The sequence below is a fragment of the Astyanax mexicanus genome, chromosome 14 (assembly GCF_023375975.1).
Source record: "Astyanax mexicanus isolate ESR-SI-001 chromosome 14, AstMex3_surface, whole genome shotgun sequence".
NCBI classification, from domain to species: Eukaryota; Metazoa; Chordata; class Actinopteri; order Characiformes; family Acestrorhamphidae; genus Astyanax; species Astyanax mexicanus.
The window spans coordinates 37,173,772-37,193,468 of record NC_064421.1 but is presented as its reverse complement, the minus strand read 5'-3'; the positions used below and the strand labels follow the sequence as shown (position 1 = coordinate 37,193,468).

The 19,697-nt window shown below is 40.8% G+C and overlaps 1 protein-coding gene across 11 annotated transcripts in view; it reads left to right on the top strand.

Moving 5' to 3' along the window:
- The window catches only part of lpin1a (lipin 1a), a 78,335-nt gene that overhangs the window by 38,667 nt on the left and 19,971 nt on the right, over positions 1-19,697 (top strand). For 8 of the 11 annotated variants that reach the window (XR_007424192.1, XR_007424190.1, XR_007424191.1 and 5 more), the window contains exons 3-10: positions 37-132; positions 3,571-3,869; positions 5,862-5,975; positions 9,623-9,721; positions 9,944-10,076; positions 15,533-15,845; positions 17,974-18,067; positions 19,450-19,631. Coding sequence is in view for 8 of the 11 variants with exons in the window: in XM_049464101.1 (XP_049320058.1) it covers positions 37-132; positions 3,571-3,869; positions 5,862-5,975; positions 9,623-9,721; positions 9,944-10,076; positions 15,533-15,845; positions 17,974-18,067; positions 19,450-19,631 (1,330 nt within the window). In the remaining 3 variants the exon portion in view is untranslated. Of the gene's footprint in view, positions 1-36; positions 133-2,410; positions 2,476-3,570; positions 3,870-5,861; positions 5,976-9,622; positions 9,722-9,943; positions 10,077-15,532; positions 15,846-17,973; positions 18,068-19,449; positions 19,632-19,697 lie in introns of those variants that run through there. The other 3 variants (XM_007240767.4, XM_049464100.1, XM_049464105.1) reach the window with 2 other exon arrangements.

Here is a 19,697-nt window from a genome sequence, read left to right as displayed (position 1 = left end):
AGGAATGTACTGACAGCACTTTGCTGTTTTGCTTAGGTTGACATAGAGATTAATGGAGAGCCCGTCAGCCTGCACATGAAACTGGGAGAGAATGGAGAGGCCTTCTTTGTGAAGGAGACCGAGAGTGATATGGTGAGAAATTCATCGCAGTACACTGTGTTCACTACAGTTCTAGCATAGTCTGCTGTATACACTGTAGTACACTGAGGAATGGAATACATGCCATATCTCCTCGAGCTGCACCACATGAAACACGACTCTTGTTTACTGGAAACAATCCCAGAGTAGAAGCATTCTGCAGCCTTATTTGCCAAAAGCCAAGTTAACCTTTCCTCCAGCAGCCCCCTGCCCTGAACCTTCTGGATAAACCTAGAATTAAAAGCTGACCAAAATAAGGTCTCTTCGGCCTTAGTTGTTCAGTGTGAGAGAGATGCTGAGATACGGAAGTAGTTCATTACGTAATGCTCCTTTTAAATAAAAAGAAATAATAATTTATGGCCATGGAAACCAGAAAACCTGGAGACCATGGACAAACAGAACACTGGGAACAGTGGGATAGGCTTTGTTAAGATGCTGTTGCATATATCAAATTAAAAACTATGTTACTATAACTATATATTATAACTAAATCTACTAAATCTTGACTCCTGCGCCATAATCTTTTGATGAGACATCTAATATATTCTTTAAGCAGATTACCAATACAAATATACAACTCTGGAAAAAAATTAAGAGAGCACTTCAGTTTCTGAATCAGTTTCTCTGATTTTGCTGTTTATAGGTATGTGTTAGGTTAAAATGAACAATGTTGTTTTATTCTATAAACTACAAACATTTCTCCCAAATTCTAAATAAAAATATTGTCATTTAGAGCTTTTATTTGCAGAAATGAGAATAACAAAATAGATGCAGAGCTTTTAGACCTCAAATAATGTAAAGAAAACAAGTTCATAATTATAAAGTATTAAGAGCTCAGAAATCAATTATTGGTGGAAAAATCACAGTTTTCATGCATCTTGGCATGTTCTCCTCCACCAGTCTTACAACTGCTTTTGGAAAACTTTATGCCTTTACTCCTGCTGCAGAAATTCAAGCAGTTCAGTTTGATTTGATGGCTTGTTATCATCCATCTTGATAATATTCTAGAGGTTTTCAATTTGGTAAAGTCAAAGAAACTCATCATTTCTAAGTGGTCTCTTATTTTTTTACCGAGCTGTAAACGAAATGCCAGTAGATAACATTACAATTTTAAGTACATTCTAACAGTATATATTTTGTGTAAGTCCATATCTTTTCAAGTTTGTTTGATGATACTTCCATCAAACATTAGTTTGGTATAACGGTTGATAGCCAGGCTGCCACAGTTTTCCTGTACTCTATGGTGTGATCCACTGGACAGGGAGTAAGCCTAGTCCTGGGCTAAACCATACTGTGAATAAAGTAACTCAATTGAAAAAGAACAGAATTTCTCTTTTTTTGACTGAAAAGAGTATGTTTGCATGGTGAACAAAACATGTAAACTCCTAATTGGAGCCAGGATGTGATGCGATTGGATGTGTTGGTTAAAGTTGCCCTGCCCTATAAAAACACACACCAGTTTTGAGTTTGCTGTTTTTAAGAAGCATTGCCTGGTGTGACTCATGCCTCACACAGAAGAGCTCTCAAAAGACAAAAATTGTTCAAAATTGTTCAAAAATTGTTGACTTGCATGAAGCTGGAAAGGGTTACAGAAGTATCTCTAAAAGACTTGATATTCATGTGTCCGAGGTAAGACAGACGGTCTACAAATGATTCAGCACTGCTGCTACTCTCCCTAGGTGTGGTTGTCTTGTAAATATGACTGCAAGAGCACAGCGCAGATCATCAACAAAAAAAATCCCAGGCTAACCATGACAATTTGCAGGAAAACTTAAGACCATCTGTCTGTCAACTAAAGCTCAACAGAGGATGGATGAGGTAACAGGACAACGACCCAAAACATAGAAGTAAATCTACAACTGAATGACTTCAACAGAAGAAAATTTGAGTCCTGACCTCAACCCAATTGAGATGCTGTGGCATGACCTCAAAAGAGCAATTCACACTAGATATGTGACTCACTCCCTGTTCCCTGATGCAGTTCCTATCTAATAACATAACTGTAGATTACTAAAATTTGTGTGCTAGTTTGAGTCATAATGAAATCAGCTAGTGCTGTTCTGCTATAATACAGTTTGACTCCTGTGATAAGCTTTAAAGTGTGTTTGTGTTAATGCACATAGTATTAATCTATACCTAACATGGATTATAGTTTTGGATTATAGTTTGTGTCACCTCACCGTTCTCAGGAAAAATATGTGCTTTAAACTGTTGGATTGGGGTGTCCAATCTTATCTGCACTCGCCAGTGTGACTGCAGGTTTTCATTACAGCAAAACAGGAGGTCATGTGATCGCCTGTTTGAAGTCTGATGGACTGAATAATCATGGAGAATAAGGTGAGTTGCTGATTGATTAGAATGAATACCTGCAGCCACACCAATCCAATGTGCATAGATTGAACGCCCTTGTGTTAGACGAACTGAATATTATTGCCAATGCTGCAGAATATCAACATATACATCTATAGAAGCATTTTATTCTACATTATACAGTTACTTGCAAAATATTCATCCCCTTGAACTTTTGATAAACTTTTTTCACATTTGGGGATAACCTTACAATGACTAATGATTTTTATTGATATTTTAAATGATAGACCAAAACAGAGTAGCACATACTTGTGATGTCATATAAAATCATAAAAAAATCTGAAAACATGACATGCAAAAGATTCAGCCCCCCCCCCCATATCAATACTTATTAGAGCCACACTTTGCTGTAATTACAGCTGCAAGATATTTAGGGTATATCTCTTCCAGCTTTGCGTATCTAGCCTGAGATTTTTGACCATTCTTCTTTACAAACAGGTTTAAGCAGGTTTTCTTTCAGGATAACCCTGTATTTAACCTGCCTTGTCTTGGTAGGTTTGCAGTTTTAGAATACTTTTTTCCATTTTTGGATGATGGATTGCACAGTGCTTGTGATGCTCAAAGCTTGGAATATGTTTTTATAATCTAACCATGCTTTAAGATTCTTTATCTTTGACCTGTCTGGTGAGTTCCGTGGTCTTCGTCATGCTGTTGGTTCTCTAGTGTTCTCAAACAAATCACTGAGGCCTTCACAGAACAGTTGTATTTATACTGAGACTAAATTACACAAAGCTGGACTCTATTCATTATAAAAGTGACTTCTAAATGCAATTGATTGGACTGGTTTTTTATGTAGGGGTTTTAGATTAATAGGGGAGTGAATACTTTTGCAAGACATTGTATTTACAGTCCTGACTCCAGACATCAACAAAAATGTGAGTCGGATTCTTTTTATTCTGTTTATTCCTGATGCTGAAAATGAATAGCTCAATAAATGTTTTTCCTGAAAAATAAATCAACCCAAAGATAATCTTTGACTTATGCAGGGTATTGTACATGATTAACATACATAATTTGTCATGCAAAACATATATTAATGAAAAGTTTAAATCTTTCCCACAGGAGATGGTACCACCCTACCTTGCAACATCCCCCATAATTACAGACGGCTCAGCTTTGATGGAATCACAGCTAGGAAACAGCACACCTCGTCTGACTGAGCCTATAACCGGGACCTCCATCCAGTCCCTGGGCCCTGCGCAGGCCTCTGGAGACAACAGTATAACAAAGAAGAGGAGAAAGAGAAGGAGGAAGTCAAGAGTGGACAATATGAAGCGAGAGGACAATGGGGACTCTGAGGATGAGGACATTTTCCCCATTGATATGAGTTCAGATGAGGAGAAAGAAATCGTAGTAAGCAGGTCAGTGTGAAGAATGGGAAGTGTGTAAGTCCTCTGTACTCAATTTGACAATAAATAGAAACTGTAAGTAACTTTGAGAATAGGTGGCCAATTTTACTAAGACTTGTAAAATGTTTTTTTTAATTGGTTATATTAATAGCATTATAGTGGTAACATTAAGGGTAACATATATTAAAACCAAGATGTTTTTTGGAAACTAGACAACAATTCAAACCAGAAACATAAACATTCTTTATGATTCTGGAACAGAAATGTGAAAATAATATTTTTCTATGTACATTTCTAAATCTGTATACACAGACCCTCAGTAATTTTTTTAATTAGCATTTTTAAGCACTTTTTGCTGATTATAAATGATACTATAAAATTAATTATATATTTTTTATCATCTGCTGGATTATACTTTTGTTTATATGTTTTGTTTATTGGAGGTTTTAGATAGTAAATGTTAGTACCTTATTCTTTTTAACTTTGCATTTTGCACATATTAAGTTTTGCACTTTAAATTGTGTAGAATTGTTTTTGTAAATTTTAAAAATTTTATTTTGTAATATTGTGTGAGCAGACTTACGTTCCAAGCAATTCACTGCAAGTCGTACTGTGGATTACTATTTATGTGACAAATAAATTTGAATTGAAATTCAGCAGCTCAGGAGATGGAACATTTTGCTCTGAGTAAGCCAGCTTCAAATGGAAGTTTCAAGGCCTCTGGATAAGTTTGGCTGTTGGTTTGAAGTTAAGGTGATAAATCAGATGGCAGGTCGAAGCACAGAGCTCATCGTGTGCAAAATATTTGCTGCACGGTTGACTTGACTTGACTTATCATGTTATAAAGAAACTTGGTTTCTTTTAAAATAAAAAGGAGAAAGTAGCCTCCGAATGTTTTTTCACAAAGTCACAAAGCTTTGTGTTTCTTTGCAGTCTTTTCTCAGCTCTGCATCACTGCAGAAAAAGCTATTTACCTAAATCTCTGTGGAACACAGTCAGTATGTATCATTACCAGTGTTGGGCACGTTACTTTGAAAAAGTAATTACTTATAGTTACTCGTTACTTCTCCAAAAAAGTAACTGAGTTACTAACGGAGTTACCAGTAAAATTAACTATTGCGTTACTTTTTATTATTCGCCCTCCAAAAAAAGAAAATCAATTATGTATTTACTATTATTAATAGAAAAATAACAAACGAAAATAAACCCAAAATGTTGACAAAAATATAATCTAACGAATTTCAAAAAAAAAAAAAATTCTCCACACAACCAAAGAAAATTACTAAAACTTGTAATACTGAAAAAAACGGAAAAAACAGAAAAACGCATCTGGGCATGAAATAACAAACACAAACCAAGCCAGACTCAAAGGAAATATGTATATATAAACAAAACAAAATAATGGACAAAAACAACAATCTAATGACCGTTAAAATGGTATTAATATAACAGCTTCACCAAAAGAGAATAGAGCTTAGATCGGGCCCAAAAAATCCGACCCGACCCAGCCCGAGCCCGTGCATGTTCTGCCCGAGCCCGACCCAACCCGAACCATAAACTGTCTGTTTTCAGGCTGATTGAATGAGCGAAATATAATCAGAATTATGTTTATTAACACTGTAACATAGAAGCATAGAACTATTATTTAATTAACATGATTTTTAAGAACAGCTACACACAGTGCTGAAAGTCAAACGCGGAGGCGTTCACGTGCGCCCAGAGCTACGTGATTATATTTTTCATTTTTATTATAGTTTAAATTAAAGGTCCAGCTTATGAAATGAAATGGTGATGGACAGGCTCGACTGTGCTGAGTCTGCTGGGAGTAAATGTCAGCCTTGGAAAATAGACTGCTTGGATACATTCCACAGGCTAGCTCTCTGGAAATCTCACAATGCTCTGGTAGAAAAAGCAGGTTAGGGTTCACACTGCAAGCCAGCGGGTTTTAATTCTGTCTGTACTTAGTTATACTTAGTAAAAAATAGTGTGTGTTTGTTTTCGCAGAGCTACGTCACGTGAACCCTACAGTGAGCAGGCCAGGGGCGGTCCCTCCTGCAGCCCTTTAGCACAGCGGATGGTGTACTCCTCTTGTGAGGAGGATTGGAGACATAAGCAGAGGTACATCACAGCAACCCCCCATCTCACCTTATAAACATCACACCAAATAAGATAATTCAATTCAAAGAGTTTATTGTCATGTGCACAGTTCAGAAACAAGTTTCCTCATACATTGAAATTCTATCTTTGCCCCTCGCCAAGTATGCCGCATAAAGATAAAAATAGAAAATATACAATAAACTAACTAAATATAAATATTAAATTGGTGTTAAATTTACATCCAGGATGGAAATATATACATGAAAACTGTAACGCTGGAGCAGACGGGAGGCGGACGTAAAAGCGGGTAAGACAAGATTTATTAAATAACAGATAAAAAAACAAACAAATAAGGAGTAAACGAGGAAATATAAATACATAAACAAACAGGGAAAATAACAAAGAACTAAACTAAATAGATTATAACTAAACAGGGCTGTGGATATATACAAGGGAATTAACAAGATAAACAAGGAAATATACGGGACAAACAGGTAACTAGAAATAAACAAGAACGTGTAATTACAAAGAACCAAGGAAGGTAGAAATAATTATAGCAAAAACGTGGAACGACAGACAATGCATGAAGGTGCAAAGACAGACGAAGACAAAGTGGCACAGGGGACTATTTATACGAACAAGAAACAATGAACACCTGGGGAAAGGGCGGAGCTACAAATGAGACATGTGATGGAAATTTATTGGGGAAACATACTAGGAAACAGGGAAAACACAGGGAAACAGAGCAGGGCGTGACAAAAACAGTATTGTGTTATGGATATTATTTACAAGTAAGTACATGTTATCTACAGCAGTGGAATATGCAAAAAGTACAAAAGGTTAAGTAGTGCAATTATAAAATTTTGCAGTTAAGTGAGAATGTGCCTCTAAGTAATGTCCTTGACATGTAAACATGTAGAGAGTAAGGTGAAGGGTTATTTCTGAGGTAGGTTCAAGAGTCTGGTAGCAGTGGGGAAGAAGGAGTTCTTTAACTTGGTGTATTTGCATTTCACACTTCTGTACCTCCGGCCTGAAGGCAGAAGAGTGAACAGTCTATGCTGGGGGTGGGTAGAGTCTTTGAGGATGGAGGCAGCTCTCCTGAGGACTCTCTGGTGGTAGATGTTTTGCAGAGAGGGCAGTGGAGTTCTGATGATCTTTTCTGCAGTCTTTACCACTCTCTGCAGGCGTGTACGGTCCTTCACAGTAGTGTTGCCGTACCACACAGTGATACAGCTGCTCAAGAGGCTCTCAATAACACAGCTGTAGAAGTTGCAGAGTATCTTGGGAGACATCCCGCACTTCCTCAGCCTCCTCAGGAAGTACAGCCGCTGTTGAGCCTTTTTGACCAGCTGTTTGGTGTTCAATGTCCAAGTGAAGTCCTCACTGATGTGGATGCCCAGGTATTTAAAACTGTTCACCCTCTCCACTTCAAGCTCCCGGATGAACAGTGGCTGATGAGGTCTCCTCTCCCTCCTCATGTCAACTATCAGCTCCTTCGTCTTATCTGTGTTCAGGGCGAGGTTGTTGTCCTCACACCATGACAGCAGTCTTGTTACCTCCCTCCTGTAAGCCGCTTCATCTCCGTCACTGATGCGGCTGCGGTGTCGTCGAACTTCAGGATGATGTTGTCCTTATGGGAAGCGACACAGTCGTGGGTGAACAGGGTGTAGAGGATAGGGCTGAGGACACAACCCTGTGGGGTGCCTGTGTAGGTGGTGATACTGGCTGAAGTCCTGTCTCCAATCCTGACAGACTGAGGCCTTCCAGTCAGGAGATCCAACAGCCAGCTGCAAAGGGTGGGGTGCAGGCCGAGTACAGACAGTTTGTTTGTGAGTTTGTGAGGAATGACCATGTTAAAGGCAGAACTGTAGTCCAGAGCATCCTGATGTAGGAGTCTTTGTTTTCCAGGTGGGAGAAAGAGTAGTGGAGGGCAGCAGCGATAGCGTCCGAGGTGGATCTGTTGGGACGGTAGGCGTACTGCAGGGGGTCCAGAGTGTCCGGTATGCTGCATTGGATGTGAGGCAGAACCACTTTCTCAAAGCACTTCATAATGATCGGAGTGAGTGCTACTGGCCTGTAATTATTCAGGCAGGTTGGGGGGCTCTTCTTGGGGAGGGGGACAATAGTTGTGTTCTTGTAGCAAGTGGGAACAATATTCTGGCTGAGGGAAAGTCATCTGGTAGGGTGTCTGCAGAGCTCAGGGTGCTGGTGGTGGTCTTGTAGTCTGTGATGTGCTGCAGGCCTTGCCACATCTGCCTGGAGTCAGCAGTGGAGTAGAAGCCATCCAGTTTCTCCCTGTACTGCCTCTTGGCTGCTGTGATGGCCTTCCTCACTCTTTACTTTGCAGCTTTGTACTCAGTCTCATTGCCTGATTTAAATGCAAGAGAGCGAGCACACAGCATGCGTCGTACCTGACTGTTGATCCAGTGCTTCTGATTGGGAAATCTCTTCACTTGTATGGTGGGCACAATGTTATCCACACAAGTGCTGATGTAGCCACATGTAGACACATGCTCAGCATAGTCCTCTATGCAGACAGAGGAGTCCTCCATTGTGGCTGCAGCTTTAAACACATCCCAGTCTGTTGGAGTCCTCAGTCTCCAGAGACCACAGTTTAACTGTTTTGGTAACAGGGTTTGCCTGTTTGAGTCTCTGTCTGTAGGCTGGGTACAGGAACACTGAGATGTGGTCTGACTGCCCGAAGAGGGGGCGAGGTGCGGCTCTGTATGCACCGCATACATTGCTTTACACATTGTCTAGGGTGTTCTTGTCGCGGGTGGGAATGTCCACGTGTTGGTATTATTTGTGAAATACAGTCCCTAAGTTGCACTGGTTAAAATCCCCAGCGGTGATGAAGACAGCATCAGGGTGAGCCGTTTCCAGCAGGCTGATGACGTCATGGAGTTTGCCGAGCGCTGACATAGAGTTACCCCATGGGGGGATGTAAACAGTGGCTAAATACACAGCAGTAAATTCCCGTGGTAGATAATAGGGACGGCATTTCAGCAGTATGAACTCCACGTCTGGTGAACAGTGCTCATAAGCGGTCTGTATGTCTCCACGCCACGCATTGTTTACAAACACACACACACCTCCCCCTTTAGCTTTACTGGAGGCTGCCTTTTGGTCTTCTCTGTGTACGGAGTGAGTCTCTAGCTGAGTATCGCTGTCCGGAACTTTATCTGAGAGACAGGTCTCGGTGAAAATAAGAGCGCAGCACTCTCTTAATTCCCGCTGCGATTAAATCCTTGCTCAACATTACCCCAAAACACACCAGCAAGTCCACCTCTGAATACCTGAAAAAATGCAAAGTGAAGACAGTGGGATGGCCTAGTCAATGTCCTGACCTTAATCCGATTGGGATGCTCTTGTATTTGTGTTGGAAAACCTGCCAATATGGCAGAATATCAGGATTCGGTAAAGATGAGTGGACCAAAATTCCTCCACATCACTGTGAAAGACTCATTGCACGTTACCGTAAACACTTGGTTGCAATTGTTGCTGCTAAGGGTGGCCCAACCAGTTGGTTTAGGGGTCGACCACTAGCACTATGACGATGCATGTGAACACAGTGAACCCAAGCTTCACCTCAGACCTAAACCTAAACTGACGATTAGATGTACACTTTTATTTGAATTAATTTTGCAGATAAATTTTTTTATTCACAGGACAAGGATGGACCAGACCAGTACTCTGCTTATACCAGCTAGTGCAGGGCTGTCCATCTCCTGCCCCCAAGAAGCATCAGCTTTTCCATCAACAATGAGGTATTTAATACATCCATAGCCAGAGTAATCAGCTCCAGTTTTTATTTCTCCATGCAGTCTTGGTCAGTAACAAGTGACATTATCCAGGTGTGCTTGATCAGAGAAATCAATAAACTGATTTGATCCTCCCGACCTGAAACTGATTGTCCCTTGCTCAGGGGTAAATACACTAGTGCTGTATTTAATGTGTCTCATACAGCAGCTTTACTCTTTCTGCTTTAGCAGCTCAGGAAATGACTCCTTGCCTCCGTCACCCAAGAGCGACTCAGAGCTACTGGTCAAACAGACAAGTATGGGGAAGCCCGAGAACCCTGAGATTCTGTGGGCCTGGGGAGAGTTGCCTCATGCTGCCAAGGTACACAAACACACATCTCATGTACTTTTCAAATCAAAGCTGCAGCACTATCGCAATCACTATTTGAATAAAAAAATGCTTTTTTAGCTGTTTCAGTCATGCTCGTTGTTAAGAAATTCAGGACATACACAGGACACCTCATGGATCTGATTACACCCAGCATGCACTATATACACAAAGTATTGGGACATCTGTTCACTTTTAGCTTTTCCGCTTTTGTTGAAGTAATTGTTTCTGCTGTCCACCCGCAACTCCCAACTCATTCCCCAACTCATCCCATTCAAAAGTATCGGACAGTGTAATGGTTTAGCCTCTACTGCCAGCAGGTGGCGGCAGTGGCAAGTCACTGTTCCCCAGAGGAATTCCAAATCCCAGGGGTAATTAGTGGGAACCAGCCTTACCTGCTGGTTCCTGTATTTAAGACAATTTCCTGCTTCCCTTTGTCACACCTTTTTTGAGTGTTGACCAGTAAGGTATGCACCAGCCAAGACAAATTCAAAAAGAAGAAAAAGGTGAAGTCGCGAAAGACGAGACAACATGTAAAAAAAAAAACGTGTGCAGCGACTTCATCTGTGGTAAAACACCACAAATCTTTCAGCTTCTGCAGACAAGAGTCACACAGATCTCCATGCAGAGATCAGCGTTTTAATGTTAATGTTATTTCATGAGCTGATGGTGAGCTCAAAAGCTGACGCTGTGTACTGAAAGACTCCACTGCTGTACTGTAAAGTTAATGTTACTGATACAGAACTCACTCATTAAGTTAAGATCATCTGTTCTGTCCCACGATGGGAAACATATATCTAGTGTTAAAGCAGGAACAGATCAGAAAGGAAAAAGATGTAGCAAAAATATAACAATAAAATAAGTGAATCAATTAACCCAAAATCTGTGTAAAGTTCCTTACAGCACTTTCTCACAAGTTTCTCACTTTAACTCATGAAGTCTCTTCATCCTGAGAGCATCTCTACAGGACAGTGTGTGTGTGTGTGTGTGTGTATGTGTGTGTGTGTGTGTGTGTGTGTGTGTGTGTGTGTGTGTTTTTTGAGCTCATTTATAGAATGTAGCGAGGTGTGCTGAATTAGTGCTGGACATAAAACTAGATCCTTTAAAAACTGTGTTTTTGCGTCTACAGCTTCAATTTAACCATTCAAATGTTTTATGACCTGATTTCTAGAACACAATTTTAAATGTAAAACATTTATAGTCACATTCAAACATTAACAATATTACACAACTGGTTAATAAACGTTTTTTTTTTATAAGTTTATAGTTAATAATTCAAGGGGAAAAAGCATTTACATTTACACCTTTTACATTTTAGTCTTATATTCTTATAATATTTAGTCGACTAAAACTAAAAACATTTCAGATAACTAAATTATGTGTAAAACTAAATGCCATTTTCATCACAAGACTATGACAGAAAATTAAATAAGAATTTGCTGTCAAAATTAACACTAGTCAAGTCATTAAGAAAATAAAAAAAGGCTGTGCAGAATTTAAAATGTTCAGGGCTGAATTGTTCAGTGCCTATTTTTATAAAAACAAACCAAGAAAAAAATATTTTGTGTTTTTGGGAAATGCTTTTCAATTTGGGCCGCACCACATGTGGTGTCTCCTTTTTTTGTTTTCCTGCCTTTTTTCTTACTACCACTCCTAAGGGTACGACTCTCAATTCCTGTTTTTACCTTTGTTCCCCCTATGGAGTATTAGTAAAGCATTGGGCTGGTAAACCACAAGTTTCTGATTCAAACCCAGCTCCGGGCAGCTAGGCAAAATGGGCACACACTGTTAGTTTTCCAACCTGATCTCACACTTTTTGTTCTCTGCACTTGGGTCAGTGCCCTAACCGTCCCGTAACAGATGGAGTATAACAAGATGTCGGCAACCGGTAGGGCAGCAGCTTCTCACGCTCCTAGTAGGGGATACCCTGTTTTGAGCGTTTTTTACGTGGGTTCTGAGCCCAACTTCACGCGCCCCATGCGTGTGAGTTATAGCAAAACTGAACTTTTTAGGATTAAGGACAGTAAAACAGCAACTATGGACATACGGCAGTGTTCGTGATTGCTGTATACATAGCACCGGATGCTAATACTAACAACACGCTGAAGGAGCTTTATGACAACATCCGCTCGCTTCAGAACAAGCATATGAACACGTTCTACGTGGTAGCGGGGGATTTTAACCACGTAGAACTGAAGAACACACTGCCGAGGTTTAACCAACACGTGAATATCCCAGCGCGAGGTAATAACATGCTTCACTGTGTTTACACCAATGTGAGGAAGGCGTACAGAGCCTTCCCCCACCCCCACCTTGGGCTCTCCGACCACATCTCCATCATGCTGGTCCCTGTATATCAGAGATGGGGACTCGAGTTTGCATTTGCCGTATAAATACTGAGGAAACTTTGAAATGTGGGAATAGCTTCCATGGACTGCTTTTATGTTGTACACAGTCAGGGTGCCAACTATACAATAATAATTGTGGGGGTCAAGTATTTCTTCGGGTGCAACTCATCTCCACGTTATTGGTGGGACAGTTTGTGTAAGGACGTACGCACTGTTATATCCTTGTGTTCAGTGTGTGCCCAGTGTAAGACCCCCAAAATGCTCCCATCCGGTAAACGTTTGCCTCTTCCAGTTCCCAAACACCCATGGTCCCACATTCCCCTTGGTTTCATTACTGACCTCCCTGTATCTAATGGCCATACCACCGTTCTGACTATAGCAAATAGATTTTCCCCGAGCTGTTAAATTAATTTCTTTCACATTTTTACCCACTGCTTTCCACACTGCCCATGCTTTGTATGAACACATATTTCATTACTTTGGCATCCCAGAGAATGTGTTATCTGATGGCGGTACTCAGTTTACTTCCCGAGTTTGAAAGAACATTTAGGCTTCCATGTTAGTCTCACCTCAGGTTTTCACCCCACATGTAATGGCCAATGCGAACCCATAAATCAGGAATTAGGTAAATTCCTTAGAATATACTGTCAGAAGTACCCCACTGACTGGTCCCAATTTCTCATTGGGCTGAGATAGCTTAAAACTCCCTAGTCAATGTCTCTACTGGACTTACTCCATTCCAATCCGTCCTTGGTTGCCAACCCTTTCTCGCCCCCTGTACTGCCTGCACGTATTCCTGCTGTTGACAATTGGATGAAGCGCAGTAAGCATGTCTGGGAAGACACTCACCGCCAGAGAGGGTTGAAGGATTGTCCACATATTCGGACTCACAAAGATGCGGTCGTCTCTTGCAGTACCTTATCAACTGGGAGGGATACGGGCCTATTTAGTGCAGTTGGCTTTGCGGCCAAGGATGTGCTAGACCCAGGTCTAATTGCGGATTTCCATGCCTGTTATCAGGTCGCCCTCGGAGCTCACCCCCAAGTTCTGGCCATGCTCTTCGGGGCTCTGGCTCCAGAGGTCCGTGTTTGTCTGGTTCCTCCACAGGTACTGTTGTGGCATCTCCTCCCTTCTCCTGTCTGCCTGGTGGTCGCTCCGAACCTTCGGGGGTGCTACTGAAGCGCAGCGAGCATGTCTGGGACGCTGTCAGTCTGCCCGCTCTAGTCCCTGCTACTACCAAAGATTCCAACTCCCAGCATGCTCAGCCTGCAACCTGGACTACAGTGACGCTGCTGTCGCTGCTGTTGCTGATGCAATGCTGTCACGCTCTGCCTCGCCGTCCCACTGATTGCCTAATTACTTGATTACTCAGGTATTCTCCCATGTATATAGAGTCCCTTGTTCCTCTCCCTAGTTGCTGAGTATTACCTAGTTTTCCAGCTCTGTTACAATGCGTTTCTTCTATACCCTTGTATGATCATTGTTTCTTGACCTACCTTCTATTTCCTGAATTTTTTAAAAGAATTTAATGATTTTGTCGCAGATTTAGCAGTCAAAGTCAAAAAGTCAAAGTGTTTTTTATTGTCATTTCAGCTATATACAGAGTACACAGTGAAACGAAACAACGTTCCTCCAGGGACCATGGTGCACATAAACACAGTGTAGACAGAACAATAGTGCAACAGTACAAAAGTGCAGACAGACAATACAACACAATACAGACAAAGAATAATAAATAACAAGACAGTGTGCAAATTATGCAGTGTGCAAAAAAGACCAGTGAGGTAGTAATTACCTCTATTACACAGTGTGCAATAGAGTCCAGTGAGGTAGTAGGGTTTTTAGTGCTTTCCATTTTCTGGGGTAAGTGGGGTAAGAGTGTGTGTGCATGTACAGAAAAACCATCAGTTCAGTCTCTGCAGTTGAGGAGTCTGATGGCTTGGGGGTAGAAGCTGTTGCAGAATCTGGTCGTGCTGGACTGGATGCTGCGGTACCTTCTTCCCGAAGGCAGGAGGGAGAACAGTTTGTGTGAGGGATGAGTGGGGTCATTCACAATGCTGGTTGCTTTGCGGATGCTGCGGGTGGTGTAAATGTCCGTGATGGAGGGGAGAGAGACGCCGATGATCCTCTCAGCTGTCCTCACAATACGCTGGAGGGTCTTGCGGTCAGAGACGGTGCAGGTCCCAAACCAGGCAGTGATGCAGCTGCTCAGGATGCTCTCCATGGTCCCTCTATAGAAGAGTGTGAGGATGGGTGGAGGGAGACGGGCCTTTCTCAGCTTCCGGAGGAAGTAGAGACGCAGTATGTAGTGATAAAGTGGTTATAGTAAAAGATTTCAACATTCTTTTTGAATAGGTTAATGATTTATTTAAAATGGTATTAGCATCAATTTTCAATGTTCCAGAAATAACAGAACCTACTCATGACTGTAATCAAACTCTGGATTTAGTTTTGACTCTGAAAGTTAGCATGAAGAACCTAAATATTCTTTCTCAAACCCCAGCAATTTCATATGACTACCTTATCTTATCTTAGTGATAATATACATACATCCCCCAGATACTCAATGAAACGTTCAGTAACGCCCTTTACAGCCCAACAATTTACTAATAACCTTCCTGATTTATCAACCACAGTGTACTCTGGGATGGTGTAGCACTCCTTAAAAACAAAAAAGAGAGACAGAAAAGCTTGCCCCGTGGTACAATGATCAAGTACTTTAAAGCAGTTAGTATGAAATTTTAGAGAGGAAATCGACCAAACTGGAAGTGTACCACTTCCCTTCTAAAGACAATCTTGTTGAATATAGAAAAGAACTTAATAAAAACTGTGAGTTTTTCTTTGCCTTGGTGCTCACACAGTTTTCCCTTCTTCTCTTTCCTGAGATTACATTTCTGTAAAGCTGCTTTGTGACAACATCAGTCGTAAAAAGCACTATATAAATAAATAAAAAAAAATTTCATAATTTATTTTGTGTTAAAAAAAATAAGACACTCGTTCATTTTTCCTTAGTTTTTTTATGTTTTCATTTCATTAGCAATTTTCTTGTAAAAAGTCTTCTTAATGATTATCAAGAATGATAAAATTCTGTTTTGTTCACAGCCTCTGATGAAGCAGCCTGTAACTGAGCCCGTGGTGGTCACTTCAGCACCGATCCCTATGCTGGACAGCACACACTTCCGGGCCATCACTGGAGATGGGATGGTGGAGCCCCTGGGTGAGAGTCCTCCAGTACTCAGCCTGTATGTGCCCGAGCTCAGGCCTGGAGAGGCTGCAGCTGCCCCAGAACCTGCTGCTTCTGTGGAGGAGGAAGCCATTGGAGCAGCTGCTCGTCTCATTACTGGCCCGGAGATTGAACCACACAGCGCCGGGACCCGAGACCTAAACAAGACAGACTCCCCATCAAAGCGAAAAGGTACAGATTAGAGATGAAATTTACTCTTAGTGTTCTAAGCTACAGCCTGAGCTTCAGTAATCCAGTGACTGACTCTTAGAAGTGGAAATAAGAGACATAAATAATACAGCAGGGATTCTGTTCATTTAATAAGACAGTTTAACCCACCCTGAACCCGGAGGTCCCCCTTCCCTGCACATGTCAGTGCAGCTGCTTCTAGCACACCAAATCCAGCTAACCAGCTCATTAACCAACACATGACAGTGTGTTTGCAGTACCTGCACAGATGGCATAAGCGGTAGTATGTAGCTGTGCTGTAGGAGTCCCACACTTTTGTCACTATGTATTTGCTGTGGTTGTTTTTTTATCACCTTTTGACTGAGGCAAAAGACATGTTAAAATTTTAATGTCCAGCGCATCCAGACTGAGACACATCTGTATAAATCCCACTGTAACATATTTTTCACACTATGCACTTAAAATCTCTCAATTTCCCCCAAAATCGTCAGTGCGCCTTAAAATCCGGTGCGCGTTATATATTAATTGTACCAGCAGGTATAAAGGAGCAGTAAAGCCACAGTACAGCATTATACAGGAGTTTCAGTTAAGTTCTCCAGCAGTCTTAGCATTACAAGCTAAGCACTAGCCATTCGGCTGTTCAGAGATGAGTATTGTTGGTTGTAGCCTGCTATTTACACCTGCAAGCACAGCTGGAGCAGTATTAGCCATTCGGGCGTTCAGAGGTGGGTATTATTGGCCTGTAGTCTGCACGTATACCGTGTTAAAACAAGCTATAAGGGGCTCTGACAGCTATGTGGGGCTCCGAGTGTTCCAGCGGGCTAAGCACTGCCAGATTGTGAGATTGCCGGTTTGAATCCTGTCCATGTGGCTTGCCATCGGCTACCGGAGTCCTGAGAGTTTTTTTTTCCCCTTATTACTCCAAAGCACCAGGCTGATGTACCAGAACTGGATTGCTGCGCTTTCCATTGCTGAGTGCGCCGTGATGCAACTCAGCAATGCTGCACCAGTAGCAGTTTGAAAAGAGACGGTGGCTGATTTCACATTTCACAAGTGTGTTGGGGCATCACTAGTGATAGGGGGGAGTCCTAATAAGTGGGTTGGGTAATTGGTCGTGTAAATTGGGGAGAAAATGGGAAATAAATAGAAATAAAATTTTATATATATATAAACAAACAAGCTACGTGGAATGAACCGCTAGCTAATATCGCCCTGGTTTACCAGAACACTCAGGGTTTCTCAGTATAGCGCTGTTTGGCGGCAGTTAGGCGGCATTAGCGGTTAGCTGCTAATGCACCAGCCTTTGTGGAAATCTGGAAATCTAAGCTTACTGTAAATAAATGGAAGCGCTTCACTCACCCAAATGAAAAGATTTCAGGAGAGAAGTCTCTGTAGATTAACATCCAGTACTCGTTTTTTTAAGAATTTCTTAACTTAGTTTAGCTTTATAGGTCTTGCCGCTGGGTGAAATTAGAAGGAAAACATGTCAACACCCCTGTTCCTAACAAGTGGCACTTAAAATACACCTTATATTAATCCGGTGGGCCTTGTGTATGAAAATACACCAGAAAATAGTTGTTTATTGATAGGATGCCTTATAATCCAGTGCGCCTTATAGTGCACAAAATACGGTAATGATATACCTTCAAGTGTGGAATCAAATACAAAATAAATAGATTTCATGTGTTCTTCTATGCTGTCCAGGAGCCCGTTTCACTAACATTGCGATGTGATGTTCAGATTTACAAGTTGCATTTTAAATAAATCAGTCTGGACTGACCCTATAACGTCCTGATTTAAAAAAAAAAAAATGAAACACTGGTATTCTAATCTGCATATATGAGTTTTTATTTTAGGCTGCTTCTTTTGCCAAACATTTAAAATGTTTAACCCAAAATCAAGCAGCTTTTTGCAATGCACTGACTGACACCAGCCCACATCATTTTGATACATTAATGTGTAAGCCAAAGGAAAACTAAACAAAAAAAAAATATGTAACGAATAAAATAAAAATAAAATGTTTGCAAATATAAATTAAGTTAGGGTTAAGTGCATTTCCATGTCGACAGTACAAGAAAATGTGTTGAAATTCCAAAATATCAATGAAATGCTTTCCACCATCCATTTGTAGACAAAAGAAGTCGTCACCTTGGGTCAGATGGTGTGTACCTGGATGATCTTACAGAGCTGGAGCCTGAGGTGGCAGCACTCTACTTTCCCAAGAGGTAGATATTAGTATACCCAGTCCCCTCCAAAAGTATAGAAAGAGTGAGCCTAGACCCCTTATTCTGTCATAGACATTTGGTTTGACATCAAAAGATGTATATGAGACATAGGATCAACATTTTTTTTTTATTTCCAAGTATTTACATCTGGATCTGATACACAGTTCAGACAATAGCACATTTTATCTAAACCCACCCATTTCTGTGAGCAAAAATATTGAAACGTGACTGATACATTGATTATTCAAACAATAAACAGCGCTGAATGTCTACATTCAGATTCAGTTTTGGGGTTTAAAGTTGAGAGAATTGGAAAATTAACCAGAACCTTTGCACAAATGACCATGGCAAGTTCAACTGTTTGGAATGTCCTGAAAAACAAAGTTGTCACTGATGTACTAAATAACAGATGTCGAACAGAAAGTGTGCTGTAAAGAAAGAATAGAAAACAACTGTTGGGGACATTAGAACATTACAACCTCCAGAGGGCAAGAATGAACTGATTACACAAAGATGAACCTTTTCAATGTGATGGAAGGGCTAATCTCTGAAGAAAGGATCTGCTTATGATGCCAAACATACCATCTGATCTTTAAAACCATTGTGGAAAAATATGTCATGGCTTGGGTTTGCATGGCTTCTTCTGGGACAGACTCATTAATCTTAATTTATGAACTTTTGAGTTGAATGAACTCAGCCACATACTGACCCAAAGCACACTGCCAAAACTACAAAAGGAGTTAATCAGGGGCAGAAGTGGATTTAGACTGACCTAGTCGATCACAAAACACTACAGAGAATGCATTTAACCTGCTAATGAGGGGGCTGGATGGAAATCATAAATAAGTTAAAAGAAGATCATCTGAACGCCTGGAAAAGCATCACAGAAGAAGAATGCTAAAGTTTAGTGATGTCAGTTGGTTTACAACTACAACTAATTGGTGGGTTTAGAAAGAAGGTGCGGCCTTATGAACTGTGTATCAGATCTAGATGTAAATACCTGGAAATAAAAGCTAAAACCCAAATGTTTTCAGTCCCTTCACAAAAATAAAGAGAATAGTATCTGTTCCAATACTTTTGAAGAAGACTGTTTTATAATTTTGTACATTAACATAGTGATAGCAATAAGACTTAATTGATTATATATTTGTATTTTAAAAGAAAAAGAAATTAGATAATAAATCATTAATTAACTATATACAGGGCAAAACAGTCTACTCCGTGGTATATAGAAATGAGGGCTATTTAAAAACCGCATGCTTTGGACGTCTGCTGGCAAGTTGGCCTTAAGCAACAGCTTATACCCTTTATGGATTTATAGTAAAAACTGTCAATAATTGACATATTGTTGAGAGTAACTTTAATGTACTTCTGTTGTGTAGTGATGGCATAAGCTCAGTTAGGGGTGGCACAGAGCCGAGGAGTGCCAATCAGTCACCTCAGTCCGTGGGCAGCAGTGGCATGGACAGCGGGGTGGACACCTTTTCCGAACATTTAGGAGACCTGCCTAATATTGCCATCTCGCTTTGTGGAGGTCTAACAGAGAACCAGGAGATCAGCAGAGGTAAACAAGAATATTACTGTCTCAACTTAAATATTGTTAGTTGTCTCCTAGTGTACAGCCTTTACA